We start from the raw sequence: 24,965 nt of genomic DNA on the forward strand, positions 1-24,965 counted from the left end.
TTTTATGTATAACATACAGCAGTGTTAATTATACTAATCGTGTTGTACATTACATGCCTAGTACTTACTTATCTTATAACTGCAAGTTTGTACCTTTGACTGCCTTCATCCAATTCCTCCCCCCATTACCTCCTGCCTCTAGTAATCACAATTCTGATGTCTTTTTCTGCGAGTTTGTTTTTGAAGTATAATTGACCTGCAATACTATGTTAGTTCCTGGTGCTCAATATAATGATTCAATACTTCTATACATTACAAAATGATCACCATGATAAGTCTAGTTACCATCTGTCACCATACAGAGATATTACATCATTATTGAATATATTCCCCATGCTGTATGTTCATAAATTGGTATCATTATTTATTTATTTTTTTATTTTATTTTATTTTTTTAATTTATTTTGGCTGTGCTGGGTCTTCGTCTCTGTGCGAGGGCCCTCTCCAGTTGCGGCGAGCGGGGGCCACTCCTCATCGCGGCGCGCGGGCCTCCCACTATCGCGGCCTCTCCCGTTGCGGAGCACAGGCTCCAGACGCGCAGGCTCAGCAATTCTGGCGCACGGGCCCAGCCGCTCCGTGGCACATGGGATCCTCCCAGACCAGGGCCCGAACCTGTGGCCCCTGCACTGGCAGGCAGACTCCCAACCACTGCGCCACCAGGGAAGCCCCATTATTTATTTTAATTAATTAATTTATTTATTTTTGGGCTGTGTTGGGTCTTTGTTGCTGTGCGCGGGCTTTCTCTAGTTGTGGTGAGCGGAGGTTGCTCTTCGTTGCGGTGCACGGGCTTCTCATTGCGTTGGCTTCTCTTGTTGTGGAGCATGGGCTCTAGGCGTGCGGGCTTCAGTAGTTGTGGCACGCGGGCTCAGTAGTTGTGGCTCACGAGCTCTAGAGTGCAGGCTCAGTATTTGTGGCGCACAGGCTTAGTTGCTCCGCGGCTTCCCGGACCCGGGATCAAACCCATGTCCCCTGCATTGGCAGGCAGTTTCTTAACTGCTGTGCCACCAGGGGAATCCCTCGCTCATTGTATTTTGTTTCCATGCTGCTTCCTCCACTAGAATGTGAACTCTTCAAGGTCTTAATTTGAGATTGTATTTCTTCACAGAGTACTTTAGATATAATAAGGGCTTGATAGAAGTTTATTGGGTTAATAAGTGTATAATTCCACGGTGGGTGCCCAGTAACATTTTTATTTTGATGATGGTATAACTGAGTTGCTAATAAGATTCTCCTTGCAATCTCTGAATGTAAATCTTTTCCCTAAAACACACTATACCTTTTAATTATTTGATGCTACTGTGTAATTATCTGATGTTACTGTGCAAAAAATACACATATTTATTGTTGATTGCTATTGAATATTTCATTTTAAGAATAGATACAGGTGGGCTAAAGCGTAGGCTTGTCAGAGATATGGATATGCCTGAGAAATTATCCTTTGATTCACGTGGCCTCACAGATGATACAGTTGTTACCACTTATTTACACTCGGTGGATAGACAGGCTGAAAGCGAAAATCTCTTATTAGAGTCAATCAGGAGGGGCCAGAATTGCATAAGCACTTCAGCAGTATGACGAGGATGGCAAGGGTAGCTTCTTGAAAGACATATGGCATCCTCCCTCTGAACAGGAAGTGGCATCAACAGTGGTGTCCTTCATGCAGATTTGAAAGCCAGTGAAGTTTTCTTGTTTTTACAATGTTGCTGATTCTTACTGTGTACAGCCTCTTGATATTTTAAATGCTTGTATTCTTTACTTACATTAAAGGAATATATGTATTATTGCCTAGGTATATGGGCATCACTCTGTCAAGCACCACCATCCTTGTGACAGCCTTGCACATTTTTTTCTTATTGATTTTTGAGAGTGCTTTGTACCTTAAGAATACTGACCTCTCCCCACCCCCTGCCCCTCTCTTCTCCTGTGTAATGATCTTAAGTTTAAATCTAGTCACAGCTATCAATATTTTTCTTTATAGTATTTGGCGTTCGTGCCATGGTTAAGGAAATCTTTCTTTGTCTTAAAGTTATTTTTGAAGTAGCTGAATTTTCTACCTTTCTGGTTTTCTTCTTTACATTTTTTGGTTAAAATATGAGGAGAGGGAATTCCCTGGCGGTCCAGTGGTTAGGACGCCACTCTTCGACTGCTGGGGGCCAGAGTTTACCTAGTCGGGGAACTGAGAACTAGCAAGTTGCGCGGCAGGGCCCAAAAAAAAAAAAAGTAAAATAAAATTATTAGCGGAAAGAATCATACCCCTACCCCCTGCCACACACCAAAGGCTGTGTAGTTAACCTGGCTCACTGTATTGAATAACTCCCTTTTTCCCCAGCTTAGCAAAATGTCATCTGTATCCTATGGTGTGTTGCCATCAGTACATGAATCTGTGTTTGAACTCTTTTTTTCTTTTTCCATTGATTTCTTTCGATGTCAATACCAAATAGTTTCAATTACAGTTGCCAAATAATACATTTTAATGCCTGGTAGTAAAGCCTCCCCTCCCCCCATCATGATGTACTTTCCTATTATCTGCTCAGGTGAATTTAAGGACCATATTAATATTTTCAAAATATCACATTAGGGTTTATAGGGTTCATTGGGACGAAATAACATTTTTATAATAAATTTTTTAGGGTAAATGTCTTTTTGTCTTACATTAATATTTTCATTTTAATTTCCCATTTTGTATATATATTTATATTTTTAACATTTTATTATAGGAAATTTCAGACCTGCATAGAAGGATGGAGAATAGTATAATGACCTCCATGTACCCATTATCTAGCTTCAATAATTATCAATATTCTGCCAAACTTGTTTTATATTTCTCCTATGAAGCAAATTCTAGGTATCTTGTCATTTTTCTATAAATCCTTCAGTTTGTCTCTCCAAGAATGACACTTTAAAAAACCCAATAATACCATACTATTACCTTAAAATGTTAATTTCTTAATGTTATTTAATACCCAATTCAGAATTCAAATTTTCATAATTGTTAAAAATCCATTTGTGATAGTTTTATTTGAATCAGAATCTAAACAAGAATTCAAACAGTGTGTTTATACCTTATATGTATTAGTTAGCTTGTTATCTTGCTTTTCTCCTTGTTAAAGAGTCAGTTACTTTTTTTTTTTCTTTAAGAGCAAATGGGTTATTTGTACTGTAGACTGTCTCACTTTCTGGATTTGGTCTATTGCTTCATATTTAATGTTTGCTTGTAGTTAGTGCTAGAGGTTTAGTTAGTTGCAGATTTGTTTCTTTAGGCAAGAATCTTTTAAAAGTGCTATTCTATCATTTTATTATATCTCCTTTGTAATCCATCATGTCTGGTTGTTCCACTTTTAGCAATCTAAGATTAAGCAGTGGGTTCAAGTTTGGTTTCTTCTTGCTGCCATTATATGTAGCATTTGTACCTTTTTTGATTTGTTTGTTTTAACATTTTTTCCAGTTATATTGAGATATAATTGACATACAACACTGAGTTTCAGGTGTACAGCATAAAAGTTTGAATTACATATTTTGTGAAATGATTACCGCAGTGAGCTTCGTTAACATCCACCACGTCAGAAAAGCGCAGTAAAAAGAAATGGGAAAAACAAAAAATTCTCCTGTGATAAGAACTCTTAGAATCTACTCTCTTAGCAACTTTCATGTATATCATATAGCAATGGTAACTACAGTCATCATGTTGTACATTACATCTCTTTATTTTTTTCCTAACAAGTTACGATTAGTATTTGGGGAAGTTTTTAAAACACATGTTTTAGTAACTGAACATATTACCAAACTTTCTTTACTATTTCTAATAATTTTTTGTGGATCCTCTTCGGTGACCATTACAGAAAAGTGGTTAAGACGTGGGCCTTGTTGGTACAGTGTCTAGATTTAAGTCCTAGGGAGCTTATTTGACTCGGTTTCTTCATCTGTAAAAGGGAGATTAGTGAGTTATTTCCCATAATATGCAGAAAATAAATTGTGTTTGTTTGTTTGTCTATGGGGTTTTTTGTTTTTGTTTTTGACCACACTGTGTGGCTTGCGGGATCTCAGCTCCCCGACCAAGGATTGAACAGCGCCCTCGGCAATTAAAGTGCAGTCCTAACCACAGGACCACCAGGGAATTCCCAAAGTGTGTGTGTGTGTGTGTGTGTGTTTGTGTTTTTAATGTCCTTTTCTTTTTCAGATTGTGACATTATATTTTCACCTTTCAACCTTTTTAGTGCTTTACTTAATTTTACGATATAATTATACTGGCTATGACAGTGTTAAATAATGGCAGTGTTAACATGCAACCTCCAATAATATTAATAGCTAATATTTATTGAAGTATTATCTTATTCTTGTTTTACTATTATTCTTGTTGTATAATAAATAAATGTGTTATTTTAGGAATATGCAATGATATCATCAAAATAAAATTTTTGGTATCTACTGATCCGCTAATAAGATACTATTAATCGAATACCTATTGGGTATCTACTGTGTGTCACTTGCTGGGGATACATTGATGAGAAAACAAATAAAAATTCCTACCTTCATGTAGCTCATATTTTAGTGGGAGGGAGAAATACAAATAATGTCATATGTAAGTGTTGACCTAAAAAATATTTCTTTAGCAAAATGGGTTTATTCAGGATCAACAAAGAATTGCAGTTGGGCATCTGCAACCATGACAAGCCTTGTGCAAGTCTCTGCACATGAAGGAGGGAAGGACTCTTAAAGAGGTGAAAAAGAAGTTGGGGGGGCTATAGTAAAGGAAGAGTCCATTGGAGGAACTGAGAGGTCGAAGTAAAGTAATTGAGGTTTCTGTTTATTAAATTTTACATAAGCAAAATAATAAAAAGTAGAAGAGTATGGTATTGGGAATGTTGGAACAAAAAGAGCATTTTACAATATTAAATAGAGTGTGTGTGGAACAGTTTTGTTGCGATTTGATTAAAGACTTTCGAGATGAGGCAATAGCTTTCTGGCTCACTGGGGAAGTCCGGTCTAGTAGAGATGTCAGTAGTTGCTAAGGGAGAACATGCTTGGCATGTTTCAAAATCCTGCATGGGGTTCATTGTGGTTGGAGCAAGATATGAAGAGTAGCAGAAGATGAGGATAGAGAGGCAGCAGGAGGTAAAGAAGAGTGGCTTGAACCTGTAGGGCCTCACAGACTAATGCAAGGAGTTTTGCTTCTTACTGAGTGATCTGGAGAGCATTGCAGGGTTTTGAGCAAATGAATGACATCTGCTGATTTATGTTTTAAAAGGAAAATGTCAAGAAAGGAGGCAAGGAGATCAGGAAACTATTGCAATAATCCAGGCAAGAGATTATGGTAACTTGGATGGGTGGTAGCAGTGGAATTAACAAAAAGTGTTTGGGAAAAAAAGTAGTTAAAATCTGGAAATATTGTGAGGATAGAGCCAATAAACTTTCCCAAAGGACTGGATGTGGGATGTGAGAAAAACCCTCCTAACTGATTTCTTTGTTGCCTCTGTTTATGTACAGTATAAAAATCCTTTTATATACAATAGCAAAATTGATCCTCATTTAAATTTGATAATTTAGCTTTGTTATTTAAAACCCTTCAGTTGCATTCTGTTGCACCCTGTATAAAATTTATTCTCCTTACCATAATCAGTAAGGTGTACATGATCTGGAACCTACGTATTTATAAAAACTTAGCTACTATAAAAAAAAATTTTTTTTTTCTTCAGTTTTTTGAATATATGCCAACCTCTTACGTGCCTTAGAAGTTTTGCACTTGCTTCTCTTTCTGTTTGGAAGAGTCCCCAACCTCCAAGCTTATTTTTTGCCTGTTTTAGCTTATTTGCATATTTTATGTCTCAGCTTAGTTTCTTAGACCTATTTAAAGTAGATTATTTCCTTGCACCTGTCTTCCACCCCACTGTCCTTTTCAGCCATTTTTTTTTCCTTCATGGCATTTCTTGCAATTATTTTGTTTCTCTGTTTAATGTTTTTGTTTTGTTTGCTTTGCATTTGTTTGTTTGTTTGTTTGGAATCTCCGTGAAGCAGAGACTATGTCTAACTTGTTCAACCTTGTGTTTCAGTGCTAGCCAGGTGTCTGGCTCATAGACTTATTCAATAAATAGCTTTAGATTGGATTGACTGACTATATTAATGAACAAATGAACAAACAAAATGTTTACTTTATATGCCAGAGTAGCAGCCCTGGACATTACACCTAACTTAGATTTTAATTTAGTCTTGTTATTTTGATACTCCTTCCTTAATCAGCCATCGCATATTGCTAATTGTAAGATGGTCATACATGATTCTTTATCACTAGAAGAAAATTTATTCCTTGAATTTCATTTAGTTATTAACATGTAGGCAAATCCTTATATTTCAGAAGGTAACTATAGTCATATAGTTTATACTACCTGTCACAGAGATGTGTCAAAGGAAATGTGAAGTAGCAGCTTTAAAGATGTCCCCTACTCCCACCCCTTTTTTCCCTTGAAGCTATTATCCTAAAGGAAGGAAGGGAAGAAAGAGAAATCTATGGTGTGAGTTCAGGTTTACTACTGTAAGTGTTTAAGAAAGGCCCCGTTACCATGACAACAAATGCATGTATTTCAAGTGGAAAATTTTCATCATAGGGGACTGATAAAATTATAGCATCCCTATTCTCTTAGTATAGAATTGCTCTTTGTCAAGTTAAAAAAAAATTCTGAAATCCCCTATTAAAATTAATTTTTAAATGTTCCTATAATATTGTTTTAAAGTCATTTATTATGACTTAAAATTATACCAAAAGAATATACTTTCATAGATCTGTCATGCAGAAAGTTAAGCATTTGATTTGACATTAAAAATTACTTTTCTAATCTGTACTAGATCTTTGCTTAAATGGTAAATAGTTTACTGTATTGGGAGTTTTTGACAATAGAAAATGACCTGCCACTTTACAGATTCCCTTGCCTTAAATGCTAGCTAACTCCAGTGGAGGAAAGCTGTTAAGCTTTAAGTGCTCTGTCATATTTGCAGGCTTTTATAGTCGAAGAGAACAGCAGTGAGCAATGATGATGGAAAACGATGGAAGGTAGACTTAAAACACCATAAAACACAGATGATTGTGTGTAATGCCTTGAATTGAATCCTTTTTGAATGAAATGATCAGCCATATGTGCCACCCTTATGGACCCTGTAAGAAGAGGAGAAGAAATGTGCCCTGATGCTAACTGTGCATGAAATTGCAGTGTTAGGAGATATTGACCAGATGTTTCAATCTCAACAAATAGCTTGTTATGTGACTGAGTGAAAATATCTTTGCTGCTTTGATCACATACACCTTGAAGGAAGAGGTAATTTAATAGAAGCTGTCATAGTTCATCATTGTCAATAAACTTTGACTTGACCTTTTCCTTATGCTTTTGATGTTGCTGCTGATAAGTGTTGATGGGCAGATGTTTACTGCCTTGAGGGATTTTTCTTTTTATAAGGTGTATGCTAGAAATAGTAAAGGAGAAGGATTTTTCTCAATTCTTCTCTTGCTCTTTGGTTATTAGTTGGCATGTTTTTCTGTGGATTTTGTAGAATTTCTGGGCAAATGCATCTGAGTGACATTTTTACCTCTAAAGACCCACTGTGGGTTTTTCTCTAAAGGTTTCTTACTCTGCTCACCTCTCTGTCCCAGTTTTAATTGGCCACAGTAAGCTTCTGTGGAGATTTTTTTTTCTTATTTCATATACCGTACATTCTTCTGTTTTTTTCGTAGCTTGAAGTGATGGATCTCTTAGAAAATCACCGTAATTTCCTGACTTTTACTCTTGAGAACAATGATAGCTAGAGAGATTAAGCTACTTATTCAAGGTCACATGGTTACTGTTTTCGAGGCCAGCTGTATTTCTGAGAACTGATGACACTCTTTCCAGTAAGATTTTCTTTACTTCCCTTTCTTGCCTATATCTAGAGTAGTGATTGAGAGTATACCTTCTAAAATCATACAGACTTGAGCCTGCCTCTGACATACTTTCCTCATCTGTGAAATTGGAATAGTAAGTATCTGCATTGTGTTTGGTGGTTCAGATTAGCTGAGATAACGTAGTAGGTAAAGAATTAGCAAATTGAAGTACTCAAAGTAAGTACTCACTAATTTAGCTCTTAATTATGTTTTTGTTTCTAACTCATCTTTGGTTAATTATAGTGTTTTTTAGCTGAACTTTTGGTTTATATTTGTTTTTGTTTTATAAATTTATTTATTTTTGTCTGAGTTGGGTCTTCGTTGCTACGCGCGGGCTTTCTCTAGTTGTGGCTAGTGGGGGCTACTCTTAGTTGCGCACGGGCTTCTCATTGCGGTGGCTTCTCTAGTTGCGGAGCATGGGCTCTAGGTGCACGGGCTTCAGTAGTTGTGGCTCGCGGGCCTTAGAGCACAGGCTCAGCTGTGGCGCAGGGGCTTAGTTGCTCCGCAGCATGTGGGATCTTCCTGGACTAGGGCTTGAACCCATGTCCTCTGCATTGGCAGGAGGATTCTTAACCACTGCACCACCAGGGAAGCCCCTTATATTTGGTTTTCAATGCAGTTTTTCTGAAGTTGTCAGGGGGAAGGAAGTATTTAGACTATATGGGGAAAGTGAAAATGATTTTAGAAATTATTTTTAAATTATGGTAAATATATAGATAAATAAAATGTCCTTTAAACTAGAGCAGCCGTTGCTACCATCTCCTTTACTTTGAAGTTTCTTGAGGATTGTAGGGAAGGAAAAATTTTCCTTGACCCTCTTAGGGTCCTGGCTGGGTCTGAAAATTAAACTGATAAAACATACAAATTTATTTAGTATAAGTTTTATGTGACATGGGAGCCTTCATAAGGAAATGAAGACCCAAAGAAACAGTTTGACCTGAGTAGCTAGGTTCGATCAGAAATATGATATAGGTCAGAGAATATGAAGCAAGTGTTAACTGGGGAAAACTTAGCAAGGTCTTTTTGTTAGGATTCTTCTGTGCATCCCTTTGTCTTTGGAGATAAATGTGCTCTTTTCCTGCAGATACTGTGAAGGCACCTCTCATGTGAGGGTTTTATGACCTGTATCAGGAGAGAAGGAGAGCGATGGTCAGAGGGACCTTTCTACTTCTGCCATTTTCTCAGATTCCTTTAGCCAGTATGCCATAATTTGGAGTAGTGTGTCCTACACCCCTTCAGCGTTTTGCCATATATATTTACAGCATCATTTCACTATGTAAGGGAATTTAACAATTTCAGTTAATGTTGTGGAAATGCTATATTGAATTCTGTTTCTGCAGACACTTTCTGGCAGGTTTTTTTTTTTTTAATTACAGATCTCATTTCTCCTTATGAGATATCTTTATTCCAACCTAAAAGTGAGACTTCATTGTGCATAGCAAGAAACTTAAAGAAAAGATAGGCATGATTTTTAAAATCTTGGGAGAATTAGAAATAGAATATATATTATCCATTGGGTAGAAATCTTGTTGCTTAAAGGCTTCTGTTGAAAGGCAGATTGAATAAAAAACTGAAGCCTGTTGTAGCACCATATTCAGCTGCTGTGTTATTTTTTATCACCTAATTTTGGAGACTTTTGGAAATAAATCTAGGCTACTTATTTTTGATAGCCAAAGAAATTGAGTAACAAGTTCAGTTAATATAAGTTGTTTAAAAAACATAACATACAGTATTTTCTAATTTAGATAATAGCTTTGGATCAATGGTTTTCTTGGTTAATTTGGTGCAGTCCTATTAGAAAGAAAAAGGCGTCCACCCTAGCTATAGCTGTATTCTCCCTATACTATTCCTCTTCCCCCCTCCTTCCTCTCTGGTGTGAGTGGCCTAATCCCTTTTAGGAATCTGATCAAATTCGTGAATCTTCTCCTCTGAAAGATACATTAAAATTTCCTTACATTTCAGGGAGTTAATGGATTCCCTGCTTCCTCTCACATATACCTTGCCCTGATTGGGGCCCACAGACATTGTACAGGCTACAAATCTCCTTAGAAAATAAAATTCAAACTCCTTCCTAGTATTCTAAATATTTAACAGTTTGCCTTAGAAATAATAGTGTTATTGCTACTCTTATAATAATTACAATAGTAGTAATTATAAGAATAGTTAAAATTTATTCTGTGCCAACCTTATGCCAGGTCTTCTGCTGAACCTTTAACCTGGACTAATGGTTATATTATTAATGATATCTCCATGTGGACTATATCCAGTTTGCATTTATCGTGTGCTTTAGAAAATATTGTATCTTTAGAATACAAATTGGAAGAAGAGATTATAAGCATTTTGATTCTAACACCTTATTTATGTTCATTCATTGCATTTATAAGGTATCACAATCCTTTTTGGAATACTGAATTTATTTTTAGTTCTTTAATTCCAGTACTCTCTTTTTTGCTTCTGAGCCTCTTTGTCATTCTTCTTCCATGGAAAATTAACTATCCCACCCAACACCCACCATGTCCCTTAATTCCTACAAATTTCAGTTTGGACACAGGTTCTCATATATCCCTTAGGAGATCTTCTTTGGTCTCTCTCCAAAGTCTAATGTACTTGCTACTCCCATGTGCTGCAATAACATTCTCATTCTCTCTCTCTCTGTCTCTCTCGCTCTTGTTACCTATCTATCTATCTGTCTATCTAAATAGATAGGGTGTGAAGAGAATCCAGGCTGGGGAACACTCAAGAATGGGGAGAAGAAAACAAGCCTACAAAAGAGATAGAGAAATGTTTCTTTATCTATTATTTACTACAGTAATGTCCAACAGATGGTAAGTGATCAAAAAATATTTATGGAATGAGTTAAATGACGTTACACTAAAATTTATTTTTATCATATCTCAGTGCCCTGATATTATCAGCAGCAGCAGCACTCTTTAATAGGCACTACTTTAGGCACTTTGCTTGCATTATCTTATTCAAGTCTCACAATAATTCTGCAAGAAATATAATTTCTCACAGAGTATATAATTTATCATCCCATGACTAGATGAACTTACATATATCTAAGTCTAAAGTTTTTTTTTTTCTAGTAAGCCAAAGTTTCCCAAAATCTCTTCTGAGCAATAGATGTTAACAGGTATTTAACAACAAAAATACCTAAAAAACTATTGCTGGGATAATAGTAGGATTATTGGGAATCAATTTTACTACTAGGATGCATGCCAGCAGGTGAAAATGGAGCAGTTTTGGCAGGAAAGGAGGCTAACGTTACTAGTTACTGAGGGAGAATGGATTCTTAATAGTATTTATGAAAATTTTCTGTTTCACCCTGACTCACTTGTTAGCTTAGCCGTCATCTGAGAGAATCAATCCTTTAAGCTTTGTGATATATGCTCTTGTCCTAACCAACTACTTCAGTTTTGATTTCCTCATCACCCTTTGCAATCTGCTTGTTCCTGTTATTTCCCAGTTTTGACATTTAATTTCTTTTAGTTGTGCTTTACAGTTTTCTTGAAATGCCTCATTGGGTTTTCTTGTATAAAATTTCTTAGACTTATCTTGCAATTATTTTAGTATCTAGGTGTCATTCTTTATTATTCTGTTATGGATTGAATTAAAGTACATAGCATTATTTTAGAAGTGGCTGGTTCTTGAGCATCATTGTCATTTATATTGTCCTAAATATTGCATTTAGGTGACAAAGTGGAAATTCATCTGGAAGGTGAAGTTAATATTAATAGAAATCTTTCCATATGTTGTTAAAGACTCTTGATGTGAAGCTCAAAATGTGAAGCTCATTTTTTCAGCCCCTGTTTAAATTCAGTTGTAAATTTTCTCCTCCTGGTTTCTTACCTTAATGAGGTATCATCTCTTATCACCTAACTTCTTTGCTCAAAAACCCTCCTGCGCACCCTTCTATCTACAGAATGCCACCTAAACTTCTTTAAGTGGTATTTAATGATCTGGCATAGATCTTTTCTCCATTAGTCTCTTCCCTCACACATAGTGCTCTGTCATACTCCTAACTGACAAATATTTATTTTCCTTTATTTCTCTTTCTTATTATTTTTGTTAACACTATACTTCTTTTATTTCTCAAACTGTGTGCTAAGGCCTCTTCACTGCAGACCCACTTTGGTTCCTTAGGATATTTTAAATTTTCTAGGGAAACAGTGACATCTGTCAGGTACAGCACAAACCACTAACTTCAGATATTTTCATTTTAAAATTAAGTTGCTACATTCCTTTTGGTGATCATATACTTTGTAAAACTGGGTTTCTGTGATTAGAAAAAATAAGCACTGCTCAGAAATCAATGTAAGACAGGAAATGAGGGTGGTGGTGACCAGCCTGATTCCAAGGTTTGAGAATTTTGCAGTGCTAGACAAGTACTAAATTGTTAGGAAATAAATACTTAAGTTGTTTAGAACTAACTACTTAATAAATAGAATTTCTTTTGCCTTAGGGGCACCATGATAAAATTCATAACACAGTACAGGAGGCATGTGCTCTATGCTTCTACTTTCTTTCCAGTTCATAGCCATTTTTAAAAATTATACCTATCCTTCAAAGACTACTCGATAATGTCACCCGTCTCTGGAAGCCTTTTCTGATCCCCCCAGCTGCAATTAATCTCCCTCCTGGGTGTTTTCTGATAACACTGTAGCTTTACTATTGCTGTTAAAATTGAATTCAACTAATTCATTTATTTGTTTAAAGTTAACAGTAATGGCTTTCTGGTTCTCTATTTAGGTGTAGTTACTTACAGTATAGTGAGAGCCCTTTCATCCTCTGTGTAAAAGTGAAACAACTATATTGTTAGGTATCATTTACTGAACTAGAGTGCATGTCTTGATAGTCTGTTTCTAATTCTTAAACATCTTTACAAGATCACAGGTTATATTATACACTTTATATTTGAAGAAATTGGAATTTAGCAATGTTGGTTTCTGTCACACTGACATACCTCCTAACCTTTGGCTATTCTAGTTACTTCTCCTTTTACTGTTGATAGAATCAGCTTTTTGATATCCGCAAAAATCCTATTGAGATTTTGACTGGGGTTTGCAATGACTCTATGAATCTATTAGGGGAGAATTGCTGTTTTAAGAATATTAAGTTTTCGGGAATTCCCTGGCAGTCCAGCGGTTAGGACTCCGCGCTTTGACTGCTGAGGGCCCAGGTTCAGTCTCTGGTTAGGCAACTGAGATCTTGCAAACTGCGTAGGACGGCCCCCCAAAAAAAAACAAAAAAAAAAGAGTATTGAGTTTTCCAATTCGTACACATAGGCTCTCCATTTATATAGGTGGGGTTTTTTTTTTCCCTCTCAGCAAACGTATATAGTGTTCTGTGCATAGGTCTTGCACGTGTTTTCTTAAATTTTTCCCAATATGTTTCATTTTTTGATGTTATTATAGATGACACTGTTTTTCTTAATTTTAATTTTCAACTGTTCCTTGGTAGTATATAGAATCACATTAGATTTTTTCTTGAGTCCTGAGACCTTGATAAACTGACTTTCTAATCCTGGAGCATTTATATAAGATTCTTTGTGATCTCATATATTCCGTAAGCATGCACAGATCGGTCCCCAGCCAAAGCCTCAAGAGTTACTCTATATGGATTTCAGCTCATTCCTCTCTGAAACTCTTTTTTGCCATTTCCAGTCTCCTGACTCCTTGAACACTTATCTCTGTCTGCTTAATTCAGTGAGAATGCCAGGCTCTGTTTGGCTTCTTCCTCCCTGCACCACAGTCTGGAAATGGCCTCCTGGCAGAGAGTCTGCATGATGTCAGGGCTCACCTTCTGTCTTTTCTATCAGAGATTACAGTCCAGTTCTGCCTGTTGGCCAATGTCTGAAAATTCTGTAGTCGTTCCCTTTGGCTTTTCTTTTTAGTTATTCAGAACACAGGGGTAGTTCTGGACCCTGCTACTCCCTCAGGGCTAGACTGGAAGTTAAAGGTAGGTGTTTAACGATGTTATGTCCTTATATAAGCAAAGAAAAGTTGGGCAGTTTGTTTTACCTAAAAAAAGGCAGCATAATCAGGTTATGAACAAAGTTGAATCTCTTTTCTAGAGAATCTGACAATGTAAAGATTTTGATTTCGTATTAGGGACACTGTCATTTTCATCATTTTTTTCTCTAGTATACATGTATTAAATGTTTACTGATCGCATGTCAGAAGGGTAGGAAACAGATTGGTCACGTGTTGGTAACATTGTGTTTGAGACAAAGTTGGTGTACTACAGTTTTAACAGAATTTAAATTATTTATACCTCCTTAGGTAGGTTTATTCCTAGGTATTTTATTCTTTTTGTTGCAGTGTGAATGGGATTGTTTCCTTAATTTCTCTTTCTGATCTTTCCTTGTTAGTGTATAGGTATGCAAGAGATTTCTGTGCATTAATTTTGTATCCTGCAACTTTACCAAGTTCATTGATTAGCTCTAGTAGTTTTCTGGTGGCATCTTTAGGAATATCTCTGTATAGTATCATGTCATCTGCAAACAGTGACAGTTTTACTTCTTCTTTTCCAATTTGTATTCCTCTATTTCTTTTTCTTCTCTGATTGCCTATACTCAGAAAGCTGTAAGACACTGATGAAAGAAATCCAAGTTAACACAAACAGATGGAGAGATATACCATGTTCTTGGATTGGAAAAATCAATATTGTGACAATGACTTTACTACCCAAAGCAATCTACAGATTCAACACAATCCCCATCAAATTACCAATGACATTTTTTTACAGAACTAGAACAAAAAACCTTAAAATTTGTATGGAGACACAAAAGACCCCGAGTAGCCAAAGCAATCTTGAGGGAGAAAAATGGAGCTGGAGGAATCAGACTCCCTGACTTCAGACTGTACTACAAAGTTACAGTAATCAAGACAGTATGGTACTGGCGCAAAAACAGAAATACAGTTCACTGGAACAGGATAGAAATCCCAGAGATAAACCCACGCACCTGTGGTCAACTAATCTATAACAAAGGAGGCAAGGATATACAATGGAGAAAAGCCAGTCTCTTCAATAAGTGGTGCTGGGAAAACTGGACAGCTACATATAAAAGAATGAAATTAGAACACTCCCTAACACCATACACAAAAATAAGCTCAAAATGGATTAAAGACCTAAATGTAAGACCAGACACTATAAAACTCTTCAACAAAAACATAGGAAGAACACTCTTTGACATAAATCACAGCAAGATCCTTTTTGACCTACCTCCTAGAGAATTGGAAATAAAAACAAAAATTAACAAATGGGACCTAATGAAACTTAAAAGCTTTTGCACAGCAAAGGAAACTACAAACAAGATGAAAAGACAGCCCTCAGAATGGGAGAAAATATTTTCAAATGAATCAATGGACAAAGGTTTAATATCCAAAATACATAAACAGCTCATGCAGCTCAGTATTAAAAAAAAAAAACAACCCAATCCAAAAATGGGCAGAAGACCTAAACAGACATTTCTCCAAAGAAGACATACAGATGGCCAAGAGGCACATGAAAAGCTGCTCAGCATCACTAATTGTTAGAGAAATGCAAATCAAAACTACATGAGGTATCACCTCACAACGGTCAGAATGGGCATCATCAGAAAATCTACAAACAACAAATGCTGGAGAGGGTGTGGAGAAAAGGGAACCCTGTTACTAAGTGAGAGAGTGGCATGGACATATATACACTACCAAATGTAAAATAGATAGCTAGTGGGAAGCAGCCACATAGCACAGGGAGATCAGCTCTGTGCTTTGTGACCACGTAGACGGGTGGGATAGGGAGCGTGGGAGGGAGACGCAAGAGGGAGAAGATATGGGGATATATGTATATGTATAGCTGATTCACTTAGTTATAAAGCAGAAACTAACCCACCATTGTAAAGCAATTATACTCCAATAAAGGTGTTAAAAAAAAAAAAAAGGGAACCCTCTTGCACTATTGGTGGGAATATGAATTGATACAGCCACTATGGAGGACAGTATGGAGGTTCCTTAAAAAACTAAAAATAGAATTACCATATGACCCTACTATGGGCATATGGTAATTCGACTGGGCATATACCCAGAGAAAACCATAATTCAAAAAGACACATGCACCCCAATGTTCATGGTAGCACTCTTTACAATAGCCAGGTCATGTAAGCAACCTAAATGCCCATTAACAGACAAATGGATAAAGAAGATGTGGTATGTATATACAATGGAATATTACTCGGCCCTAAAAAGGAACGAAATTGGTTCATTTGTAGAGACGTGGATGGATCTCTAGACTGTAATACAGGGTGAAGTAAGTCAGAAAGAGAAAAACAAATATCGTATATTAACGCATATATGTGGAACCTAGAAAAATGGTACAGATGAGCTGGTTTGCAGGGCAGAAATACAGACACAGATGTAGAGAACAAAGGTATGGACACCAAGGGGGGAAAGTGGTGGGGGGGGTGATGAATTGGGCGATTGGGATTGATATATATACACTAATATGCATAAAATAGATAACTAATAAGAACCTGCTGTATAAAAAATAATAATAAAATAAAATTTAAAAAAATTTTTTTTAATTATTTATAAACTTTTTAAAAATTTATATTTTTAATCTTTTTGAACTTTCTTGATTACAACATCTTGATTTATTCAGCTAGATTACTGAGTACTTCGAACAGTGAACGTTGCTTCTGTTTCTTTAGTGTGTCTGCTTTGGCTTACTAAACTTTCATTTTAGATTGACTAACTTTTGAGTGGAAATCACTGATCAAGAGTAAAGGTATCATATTTTGTTAGTATGCTGATAATCAGATATTTCCAGAATGTTAGCCAGTTTCCTGTGATGCAATACTCAATAGTGGAATTACAACAACCAGCTTAATAGTTCTATTATTTGTCCATTTTTTTGTCTTGCAGATTCAAGTAGTATTGATTTGTAAAGGAAACATTTCAATTCATTTAAATCCTGCTTATGGGAGGGTTGAAAGTCAGATTTAAGCCCGATAGTGAGTTGATATAGCCCTTTTTTTCAGACTAGTTAGAACATGTGAACTTTGATTATAATTAGGCTGAGTTACATTATAATAACGTCACTTTCACTGATGTTTCCTTTTATTTTGATGGCATTTTAAGTTATTTTAATAATCATAGTAAAATTTGCTATTGACTTTGCCTTTTTTTATTTTACTACCTAAAGCACACATGGTTCATCATTTAACCATGCTTCTACATGAATAAAAGTAAATTATAGAACAACATACAGGTATTTTCTACTGTTAAATGTATTATTTACCTAAGCATGGTTTAAAGGATTTAAAAGCTATTAGGTATGGATATTGATGCATTTTAAGATATTAACTGCTTCATGTGATGGACTCATTTTAATAAATTGATTGATAATATTAAAGACTGAATAAGCTAATTTTAAATTATTGTTATTTTTAAATGGAATGTTTGATTTCATTACAATATCTTTAACCCATCCTATAATTTTGAAAATTTTCTAACTTACATAGAAGTATAAAAAACAGTAAAAGGAACTTCTGTATACCTGTCATAGATCTACCAATTTTCATTTTATTTTATTTTATTGTTTTTTTTTATTTTTTAACATCTTTATTGGAGTATAATTGCTTTACAATGGTGTGTTAGTTTCTGCTTTATAACAAAGTGAATCAGCTATACATATCATATATCCCCATATCTCCTCCCTCTTGCATCTCCCTCCCATCCTCTCTATCCCACCCCTCTAGGTGGTCACAAAGCACCGAGCTGATCTCCCTGTGCTATGCTGCTGCTTCCCACTAGCTGTCTGTTTTACATTTGGTAGTATACGTATGTCCATGCCACTGTCACTTCATCCCAACTTACACTTCCCCCTCCCCGTGTCCTCAAGTCCCTTCTCTACGTCTGCATTTTTACTCCTGTCCTGCCCCTAGGTTCTTCAGAACCATTTTTTGTTGTTGTTGTTGATATTAAAGATTCCATATATATGTGTTAGCATATGGTATTTGTTTTTCTCTTTCTGATTTACTTCACTCTGTATGACAGACTCTAGGTCCATCCACCTCACTACAAATAACTCAATTTCGTTTCTTTTTATGGCTGAGTAATATTCCATTGTATATATGTGCCACATCTTTATCCATTCATCTGTCAATGGACACTTAGGTTGCTTCCATGTCCTGGCTATTGTAAATAGAGCTGCAGTGAACATTGTGGTACATGACTGTTTTTGAATTATGATTTTCTCAGGGTATATGCCCAGTAGTGGTATTGCTGGGTCATATGGTAGTTCTATTTTTAGTTTTTAAAGGAATCTCCATACTGTTCTCCATAGTGGCTGTATCAATTTACATTCCCACCAACAGTGCAAGAGGGTTCCGTTTTCTCCACACCCTCTCCAGCATTTATTGTTTGTAGATTTTTTGATGATGGCCATTCTGACTAGTGTGAGGTGATACCTCATTGTAGTTTTGATTTGCATTTCTCTGATGGTTAATGATATTGAGCATCCTTTCATGTGTTTGTTGGTGATCTGTATATCTTCTTTGGACAAATGTCTATTTATGTCTTCTGCCATTTGTGGATTGGGTGGTTTGTTTTTTTGATATTGAGCTACATGAGCTGCTTGTAAATTTTGGAGATTAATCCTTTGTCAGTTGCTTCATTTGCAAATATTTTCTCCCATTCCGAGGGTTGTCTTTTCATCTTTATTATGGTTTCCTTTGCTGTGCCAAAGCTTTTAAGTTTCATCAGGTCCCATTTGTTTATTTTTGTTTTTACTTCCATTTCTCTAGGAGGTGGGTCAAAAAGGATCTTGTTGTGATTTATGACATAGAGTGTTCTGCCTATGTTTTCTCTAAGAGTTTTACAGTGTCTGGCCTTACATTCAGGTCTTTAATCCATTTTGAGTTTATTTTTGTGTGTGGTGTTAGGGAGTGTTCTAGTTTCATTCTTCTACATGTAGCTGTCCAGTTTTCCCAGCACCACTTTGAAGAGGCTGTCTTTTCTCCATTGTATACTCTTGCCTCCTTTATCAAAAACAAGGTGACCATATGTGTGTGGGTTTATCTCTCGGCCTTCTATCCTGTTCCATTGATCTATATTTCTCTTTTTGTGCCAGTACCATATTGTCTTGATTACTGTATCTTTGTAGTATAGTTTGAAGTCAGGGAGCCTGATTCCTCCAGCTCCGTTTTTCTTTCTCAAGATTGCTTTGGCTGTTCAGCGTCTTTTGTGTTTCCATACAAATTGTGAAATTTTATGTTCTAGTTCTGTGAAAAATGCCATTGGATCTACCAGTTTTTAGCATTTCAACATTTGCTTTCTCTTTCTTTATATAAATAAATATATATATTTTTTTCCCCTGAACAATTTTGAAGTATTTATCCTCTATTTAAGAAATTTAGAATTTATACAATCCTGTTTTCTGATATATTATAGATATTCCAATCTCAGTGATTATTCTAATAGTCTTTTATAGCTGTTTGATTTTATTCTCAGTCCAGCATCTAGTAATGATTACATGTTGCATTTATTTGTTGTATTTCAAATGGCTTTTCTTGTTCTTTTTTAAATTGTGTTGTATTCCATTGATTGAATTTATCATATTTTATTCAACCAGTCTTCTATGAATGGACATTTTGTTTCCAACATTTTGCCATTACAAATAATGTCTCAAAGAATACTTCTGTATATGTTGTTTTATATTTGTGGACATGTATCTTCAGGATAAATCCCTAGAAGTAGAATTGGACTACTGGATCATCAGTTACTGTATCTTTATCTTACAGATTTCTCTTTGTTACCTTTTGTTACTTTCCTCATCCCTTTAACACTAAATATACATGCATTTCTTTTATACTCCAGATATTTGGAAGTAATGTAAGATTTTGTTATCTTTTGACTTTGCATATTGAGTATTTTGCTAAAAAGTCCTAGAAAAAAATAGATGCTGTTTACAATAACTAATACAAGTATTAGAAACCTCAGGAATTTGAGCCTAATTATAAAAGATAACATACCAGTGAAAAGTATGCATTTTAAAATAAATAAAGTGTGATTAATTTATAGCAAAGAAATTAAAGTTTTATGAGACTAATGAATTAGAATTTTTAATACTGTTTATTTCTGAATAAATAAGTTGTTTGTTTATTTATTTATTTATTTATTTTTGGCTTCGTTGGGTCTTCATTGCTGCGTGAGGGCTTTCTCTAGTTGCAGTGAGTGAGGGCTACTCTTCATTGCAGTGCGTGGACTTCTCATTGCGGTAGCTTCTCTTGTTGTGGATCATGGGCTGTAGGCGCGCGGGCTTCAGTAGTTGTGGAGCACGGGCTCAGTAGTTGTGGCTCGCGTGCTGTAGAACACAGGCTTAGTAGTTGTGGTGCTCAGGCTTGGTTGCTCCACAGCATGTGGGGTCTTCCCAGACCAGGGCTTGAATCCGTGTCCCCTGAATTGGCAGGTGGATTCTTAACCACTGCACCACTGGTGAAGTCCAATAACTTGTTTTTAAAACAACTTATTAAACATGAACGTAGTTTAGCATATATATATATATGTGTATATATACACACACACACATATTTATATGAAGTACAATAATAGTGACAACCACAGCTAATATACATCATCTTACATCATCTACTTTGTGCCTGGTACCATAATGCATATACATTAACTTAAATTACTTAATTTATTCCCCAACAGCTTTATGAGGTGTATTTATAATTATTTTCCTCATTTACATATGAGGACAATGAGGCATAGAAATGTTAAGTGACATGGTCTTACTTATGCAGCTAATTAGTGGCAGAGGCAAGATTTGAACCCACACAGTATTCAGTATAGATTCTGGGCTTTTAATGACAGCACTTCACTACTTCTTTTGGACTCAGTATTATTTTTCTGTATCAAGCCAGTATTGACCTAAGGTCTGTATGACTTTGAGTTCTTAACCACTGTGTTCTCTTTCTTTCCCTGAAGGAAGTATAATAAGATTTTATGTCGTTGTTATATCAAATTTGTTATCATAAGTGGTGATACAGGATTGAAATTCCATTCCTAACAGCCACAGCTGCTAACAAAGCAACCCTTTTATGACACCATCCTTGGCAGAATACTGAACTATGTGTACCATTTTTCTGACCCATTAAAATTATTTATGTTCCTATTTTTCAGTGGATGATTCAGCAGCCACACAAAGCAGCAACATTTTTTGGATGCATCGGGATAGATAAATTTGGGGAGATCCTGAAGAAAAAAGCTGCCGAAGCCCATGTGGACGCTCATTACTATGAACAGAATGATCAGCCAACAGGAACTTGTGCTGCATGCATCACTGGTGGCAGCAGGTCAGTGTTATTTCAAGGGAATCACTGTACTAATTGACTGTTTAACCACTTTTAAAATCTGAATTCAAATCTGAGTTTGGAATTTAGACCTCATGTTTGTAACTGATTTTAATGTTTAATAAACTTTTCTTCCTAGTATCACTTTTCCTTAAAAAATTTTTTTTTACCTTTCTTGAACCTGTTGTTATCTTCATGAAGCGTAATGAAATGAAAATTTTGAGATTATCTAGTCCAGCCTCTACTTTTTATAATTAGGGTCAGAAAAGGAGCACATTTTATTCAGTGTTTTGTATCTAGGTTCTTGCCGAACTGGCATTAGGAAGAATGTTCTTTTCAACATATCCTGAGATTGGAATATTAAAATACATATATACACATATATATTTTTTAACATATATAAAATATTACATTATATCCAGCCTCATATAAATTAGGTCATCTAAAGCATTTCTGGCTAACAGTCATCTGTCCATACTAAACAACTTCCGTCGTGGGTAATGCACCACTTAAAAAGCAATCTATTACATTTCTGTACAACTTTGCTTATCAGAAAGTTTTTCTTTGTGTGAACTTGAACTCTGTCTCTCAGAACCTTCCATGCATTGCTTTTTTTGGTGCCTTTTGCAGCTACATGGAGGTATATCTTCAGTACATTCATGCTTTGCTAACATCATTATTAGCATACTGCTTATCAGCATGGGCTTTTTTCTCCTTTGGAAAGGAAAAAAAATAATTTTCCTAGTTATTATATTGTTAGAATCACCAAAGATGATCTCTTTTAAAATGGTGATTTACTAGATACTTTACATCCCTTATAGCTAAAAATATTGTCTGTCCTCCACCATTTCCTATCTCCCTTTCTTCCCCTTCTTTCTTATTTGCCTCTTTGTCTTCTTTTCCTTATTTCCTCCCTTATCTCTCCTCCCCTTGCTCCATTCCTCCTTTTTACCTCATTTGTTTTTGCTCACTCTTTGACCTCTCAAATGTATGTTAAAGACCTGACACTATTCTGGACAGTAGTCATTAAATAACTAAAATATAACTTTCAAAAACAATTAGGGTACCAAAGCCATTTTCAAACTTTCCTGTAACTTTATTTTTTGGGTGTAGGAGAAATTTATGATTTTAAGGTTTTAATAAATAAAACCATCAGTTCAAACACTGAGATATACTTATTTAGACCTTTTCCCTTTTCAGTTTTTCTAAAAACCAACTTTAGTAGGCAGGTGCAGAGTTTTCCCATTAGTGAGAAATGTGTCAACTTTTGCCTCTGATACCACTCCGGCTACAGTAAAATTGCTAAATTGTTTTTGTATGTTAAGTTGTTATTTTAAAGAACAGGTATGATAATATTAGGTCTTCCAGATTTCAACAGCTTAATTTATATACTCATATAATGGTCATGGTGATCAGTATTAATTAGGTGCTATTGGAAGTCAGAAACTGAGGGAAACCCTCGCTGTCTAATTCATTATGCAAATTGTGGAACCTAATAGATTTGGATAAGTTGTTTTAAATAGAGCTAGGAACTCTTACTTCCAGTGTCCCAAACTCAGGTTAAGGGAATATTCTTCTTAATCCACAGAATAAGAATCTTCTTATTCTCCACAAACTCTGAACCAGATAGATATACTTGGATAGTAAGAATACCTGTATTTTCTTTTGGAGGAACTATTTAGTTTCCTATGAAAGAGTAGTTTTTTTTAATCAAAATACAGTTTAGTAGCTCATACCAGAAGTATTTGCTTTTATTTAGTAACCACTTTTTGTCAACATTTTGCAAGAGTCATGATTACTAAAATATTTTTTATAAATTAATTATCCTTAAATTTGTAATATAGTTATTTTGCATATACATGTATTGATGAATATCACTCTTATTTTCATTAATTTAATTGAGCATAAACAGAATGTATCCTTCAGTTAGTCAGATGGCATATGAGTGAGTAGATATATGTTTTGGAAGAGAATTGATTTATTTTTTTCAAAAGAGAATCTAGCCATATTACCAAAATCTTAAGTGATGAGATGATGTATTTGTGGGATGTTTTTAACCACAACTGTTACTAAAAAAAAATTTGAAAAATTGGCAAGTTTTTTTTTTTTAATTTGTGGGTCAGAAGGAGGGGGAAAAGTGTTTTTATTTCTTTGTCTGTAACATAAATAATTATTGTATTAAGTATAATTGTTGGGAAATAATAAAATGCTCTGTGTGGCACTTGGAACAAGATTTTAAGTGTAGTATTCTGCTTAGATTTTCAGCTACAAAACTGGAACAGCGCAGGGAGTTTTCAACTATGAAAACTAATTTTAATTTATTCTAGTCCATAAAATGTAATGGTTTTATGTAATGTAATGTAAAATGTAATGGATTAATAAAATTAATCCCTCGTAGTAAATATGGTCTACATTTATATGTGTGTTTTGTAAAATTAATCCCATACTTGGCTTTTAAAGCATTAGATTAAATATCAGTGGATAGTGTGTTGATATTTGAAAACTGAAGTTTTTAGTTGCATATATATTTTTTTGTGTGTAACTACATAGTAGCTATTTCTTAACTGCATTTTGAACTATTAAAAATGTAGAAAGTAGATAATTTTATCATTTTAGTATCAAAAGGAAGCTTAAATGCCAGTTTCTCAAAATACCAGATGATATTTAGAGCAAGGATTAATGTCCTTGTTTATCTCAAAGGCAACAGAGAAGTCTTGAAAAGTTTTCAAAACAAAAGTAACTGTATTTACATTTATTAAAATCTGTACGGCAGTTTAAAGAATTAAGAATAAAATTAAAACAAAATTTACAAAAATGTTTTTAGTTAACTGTATAGTTATAAGACAAGTTTGACTATATGTAAAACTTACTTACTTTTTGTTATTGTTGTTTTAGATCCCTTGTAGCTAATCTTGCTGCTGCCAATTGTTATAAAAAGGAAAATCATCTTGATATGGAGAAAAACTGGATGTTGGTAGACAAAGCAAGAGTTTATTATATAGCAGTAAGTATTTGCCTAATTCAAATTTCTGGTACATATTCACACTATAAATTATAGTTGTTAGCTGATGTACATTTAAAAATAATTGTCTCTTATTATCCTGTAAATTCTTTACCCATCTCAAAGCATATGCTAGGTTCACTATTACAAATACAGAACAGAAATATGATCATTCTGTGGTAAGGTGATTTGTATTATTTACCTTCAAATATACCTCTTGTCGCATACATTATACATAGATGTTTTTAAACCAAGTATCAAATTCTATATTAAATCTTAAGGTCTTTTGAAGTAATTCTGGAAATTTATATTTTGTATTTTTAGGCTACTTGTTGTGAATGATGCCATGCATTGTGTGCGGAAATATTATTAGCAATATAAGTATTCACTGCAAACAGTTTGAGCTTATTTGATGAAAAAACTTAATTACTATTTATTCCATAGTAATTACCATGACACCTTTTAAGTTAATATTTTAGAAACATTGATCATGACAAATCTTTTAAATATCAGAATATGGGCAGCATGTAATTTGAATTATTAAGCCTTCTGGCATAAAAAATAATTGGTTAAGAATTCATTTCTAAAATAAGACTGTACTAAAAATTCTCCTGAATTAATCACCCTATGAATACCTTGTTTTTATTTAATGTGAGTTAAATGTGCCTCATCACAAATACTAAGTAGATACCTATGAAAAATTAAAAGCACTTCATTTGCATATA

The 24,965-nt window shown here is 34.9% G+C and overlaps 1 protein-coding gene across 4 annotated transcripts in view; it reads left to right on the forward strand.

Annotated features, from left to right (window-relative positions):
* ADK (adenosine kinase) overlaps nucleotides 1–24,965 on the forward strand; it is a 511,904-nt gene that overhangs the window by 249,903 nt on the left and 237,036 nt on the right. For all 4 annotated transcript variants that reach the window (XM_068547943.1, XM_068547942.1, XM_068547940.1 and 1 more), the window contains exons 5-6: nucleotides 21,070–21,242; nucleotides 24,135–24,243. In XM_068547943.1, coding sequence (XP_068404044.1) covers nucleotides 21,070–21,242; nucleotides 24,135–24,243 — 282 coding nt within the window. The remainder of the gene's footprint in view (nucleotides 1–21,069; nucleotides 21,243–24,134; nucleotides 24,244–24,965) is intronic.

The sequence above is a fragment of the Eschrichtius robustus genome, chromosome 7 (assembly GCF_028021215.1).
Source record: "Eschrichtius robustus isolate mEscRob2 chromosome 7, mEscRob2.pri, whole genome shotgun sequence".
NCBI lineage: Eukaryota > Metazoa > Chordata > Mammalia > Artiodactyla > Eschrichtiidae > Eschrichtius > Eschrichtius robustus.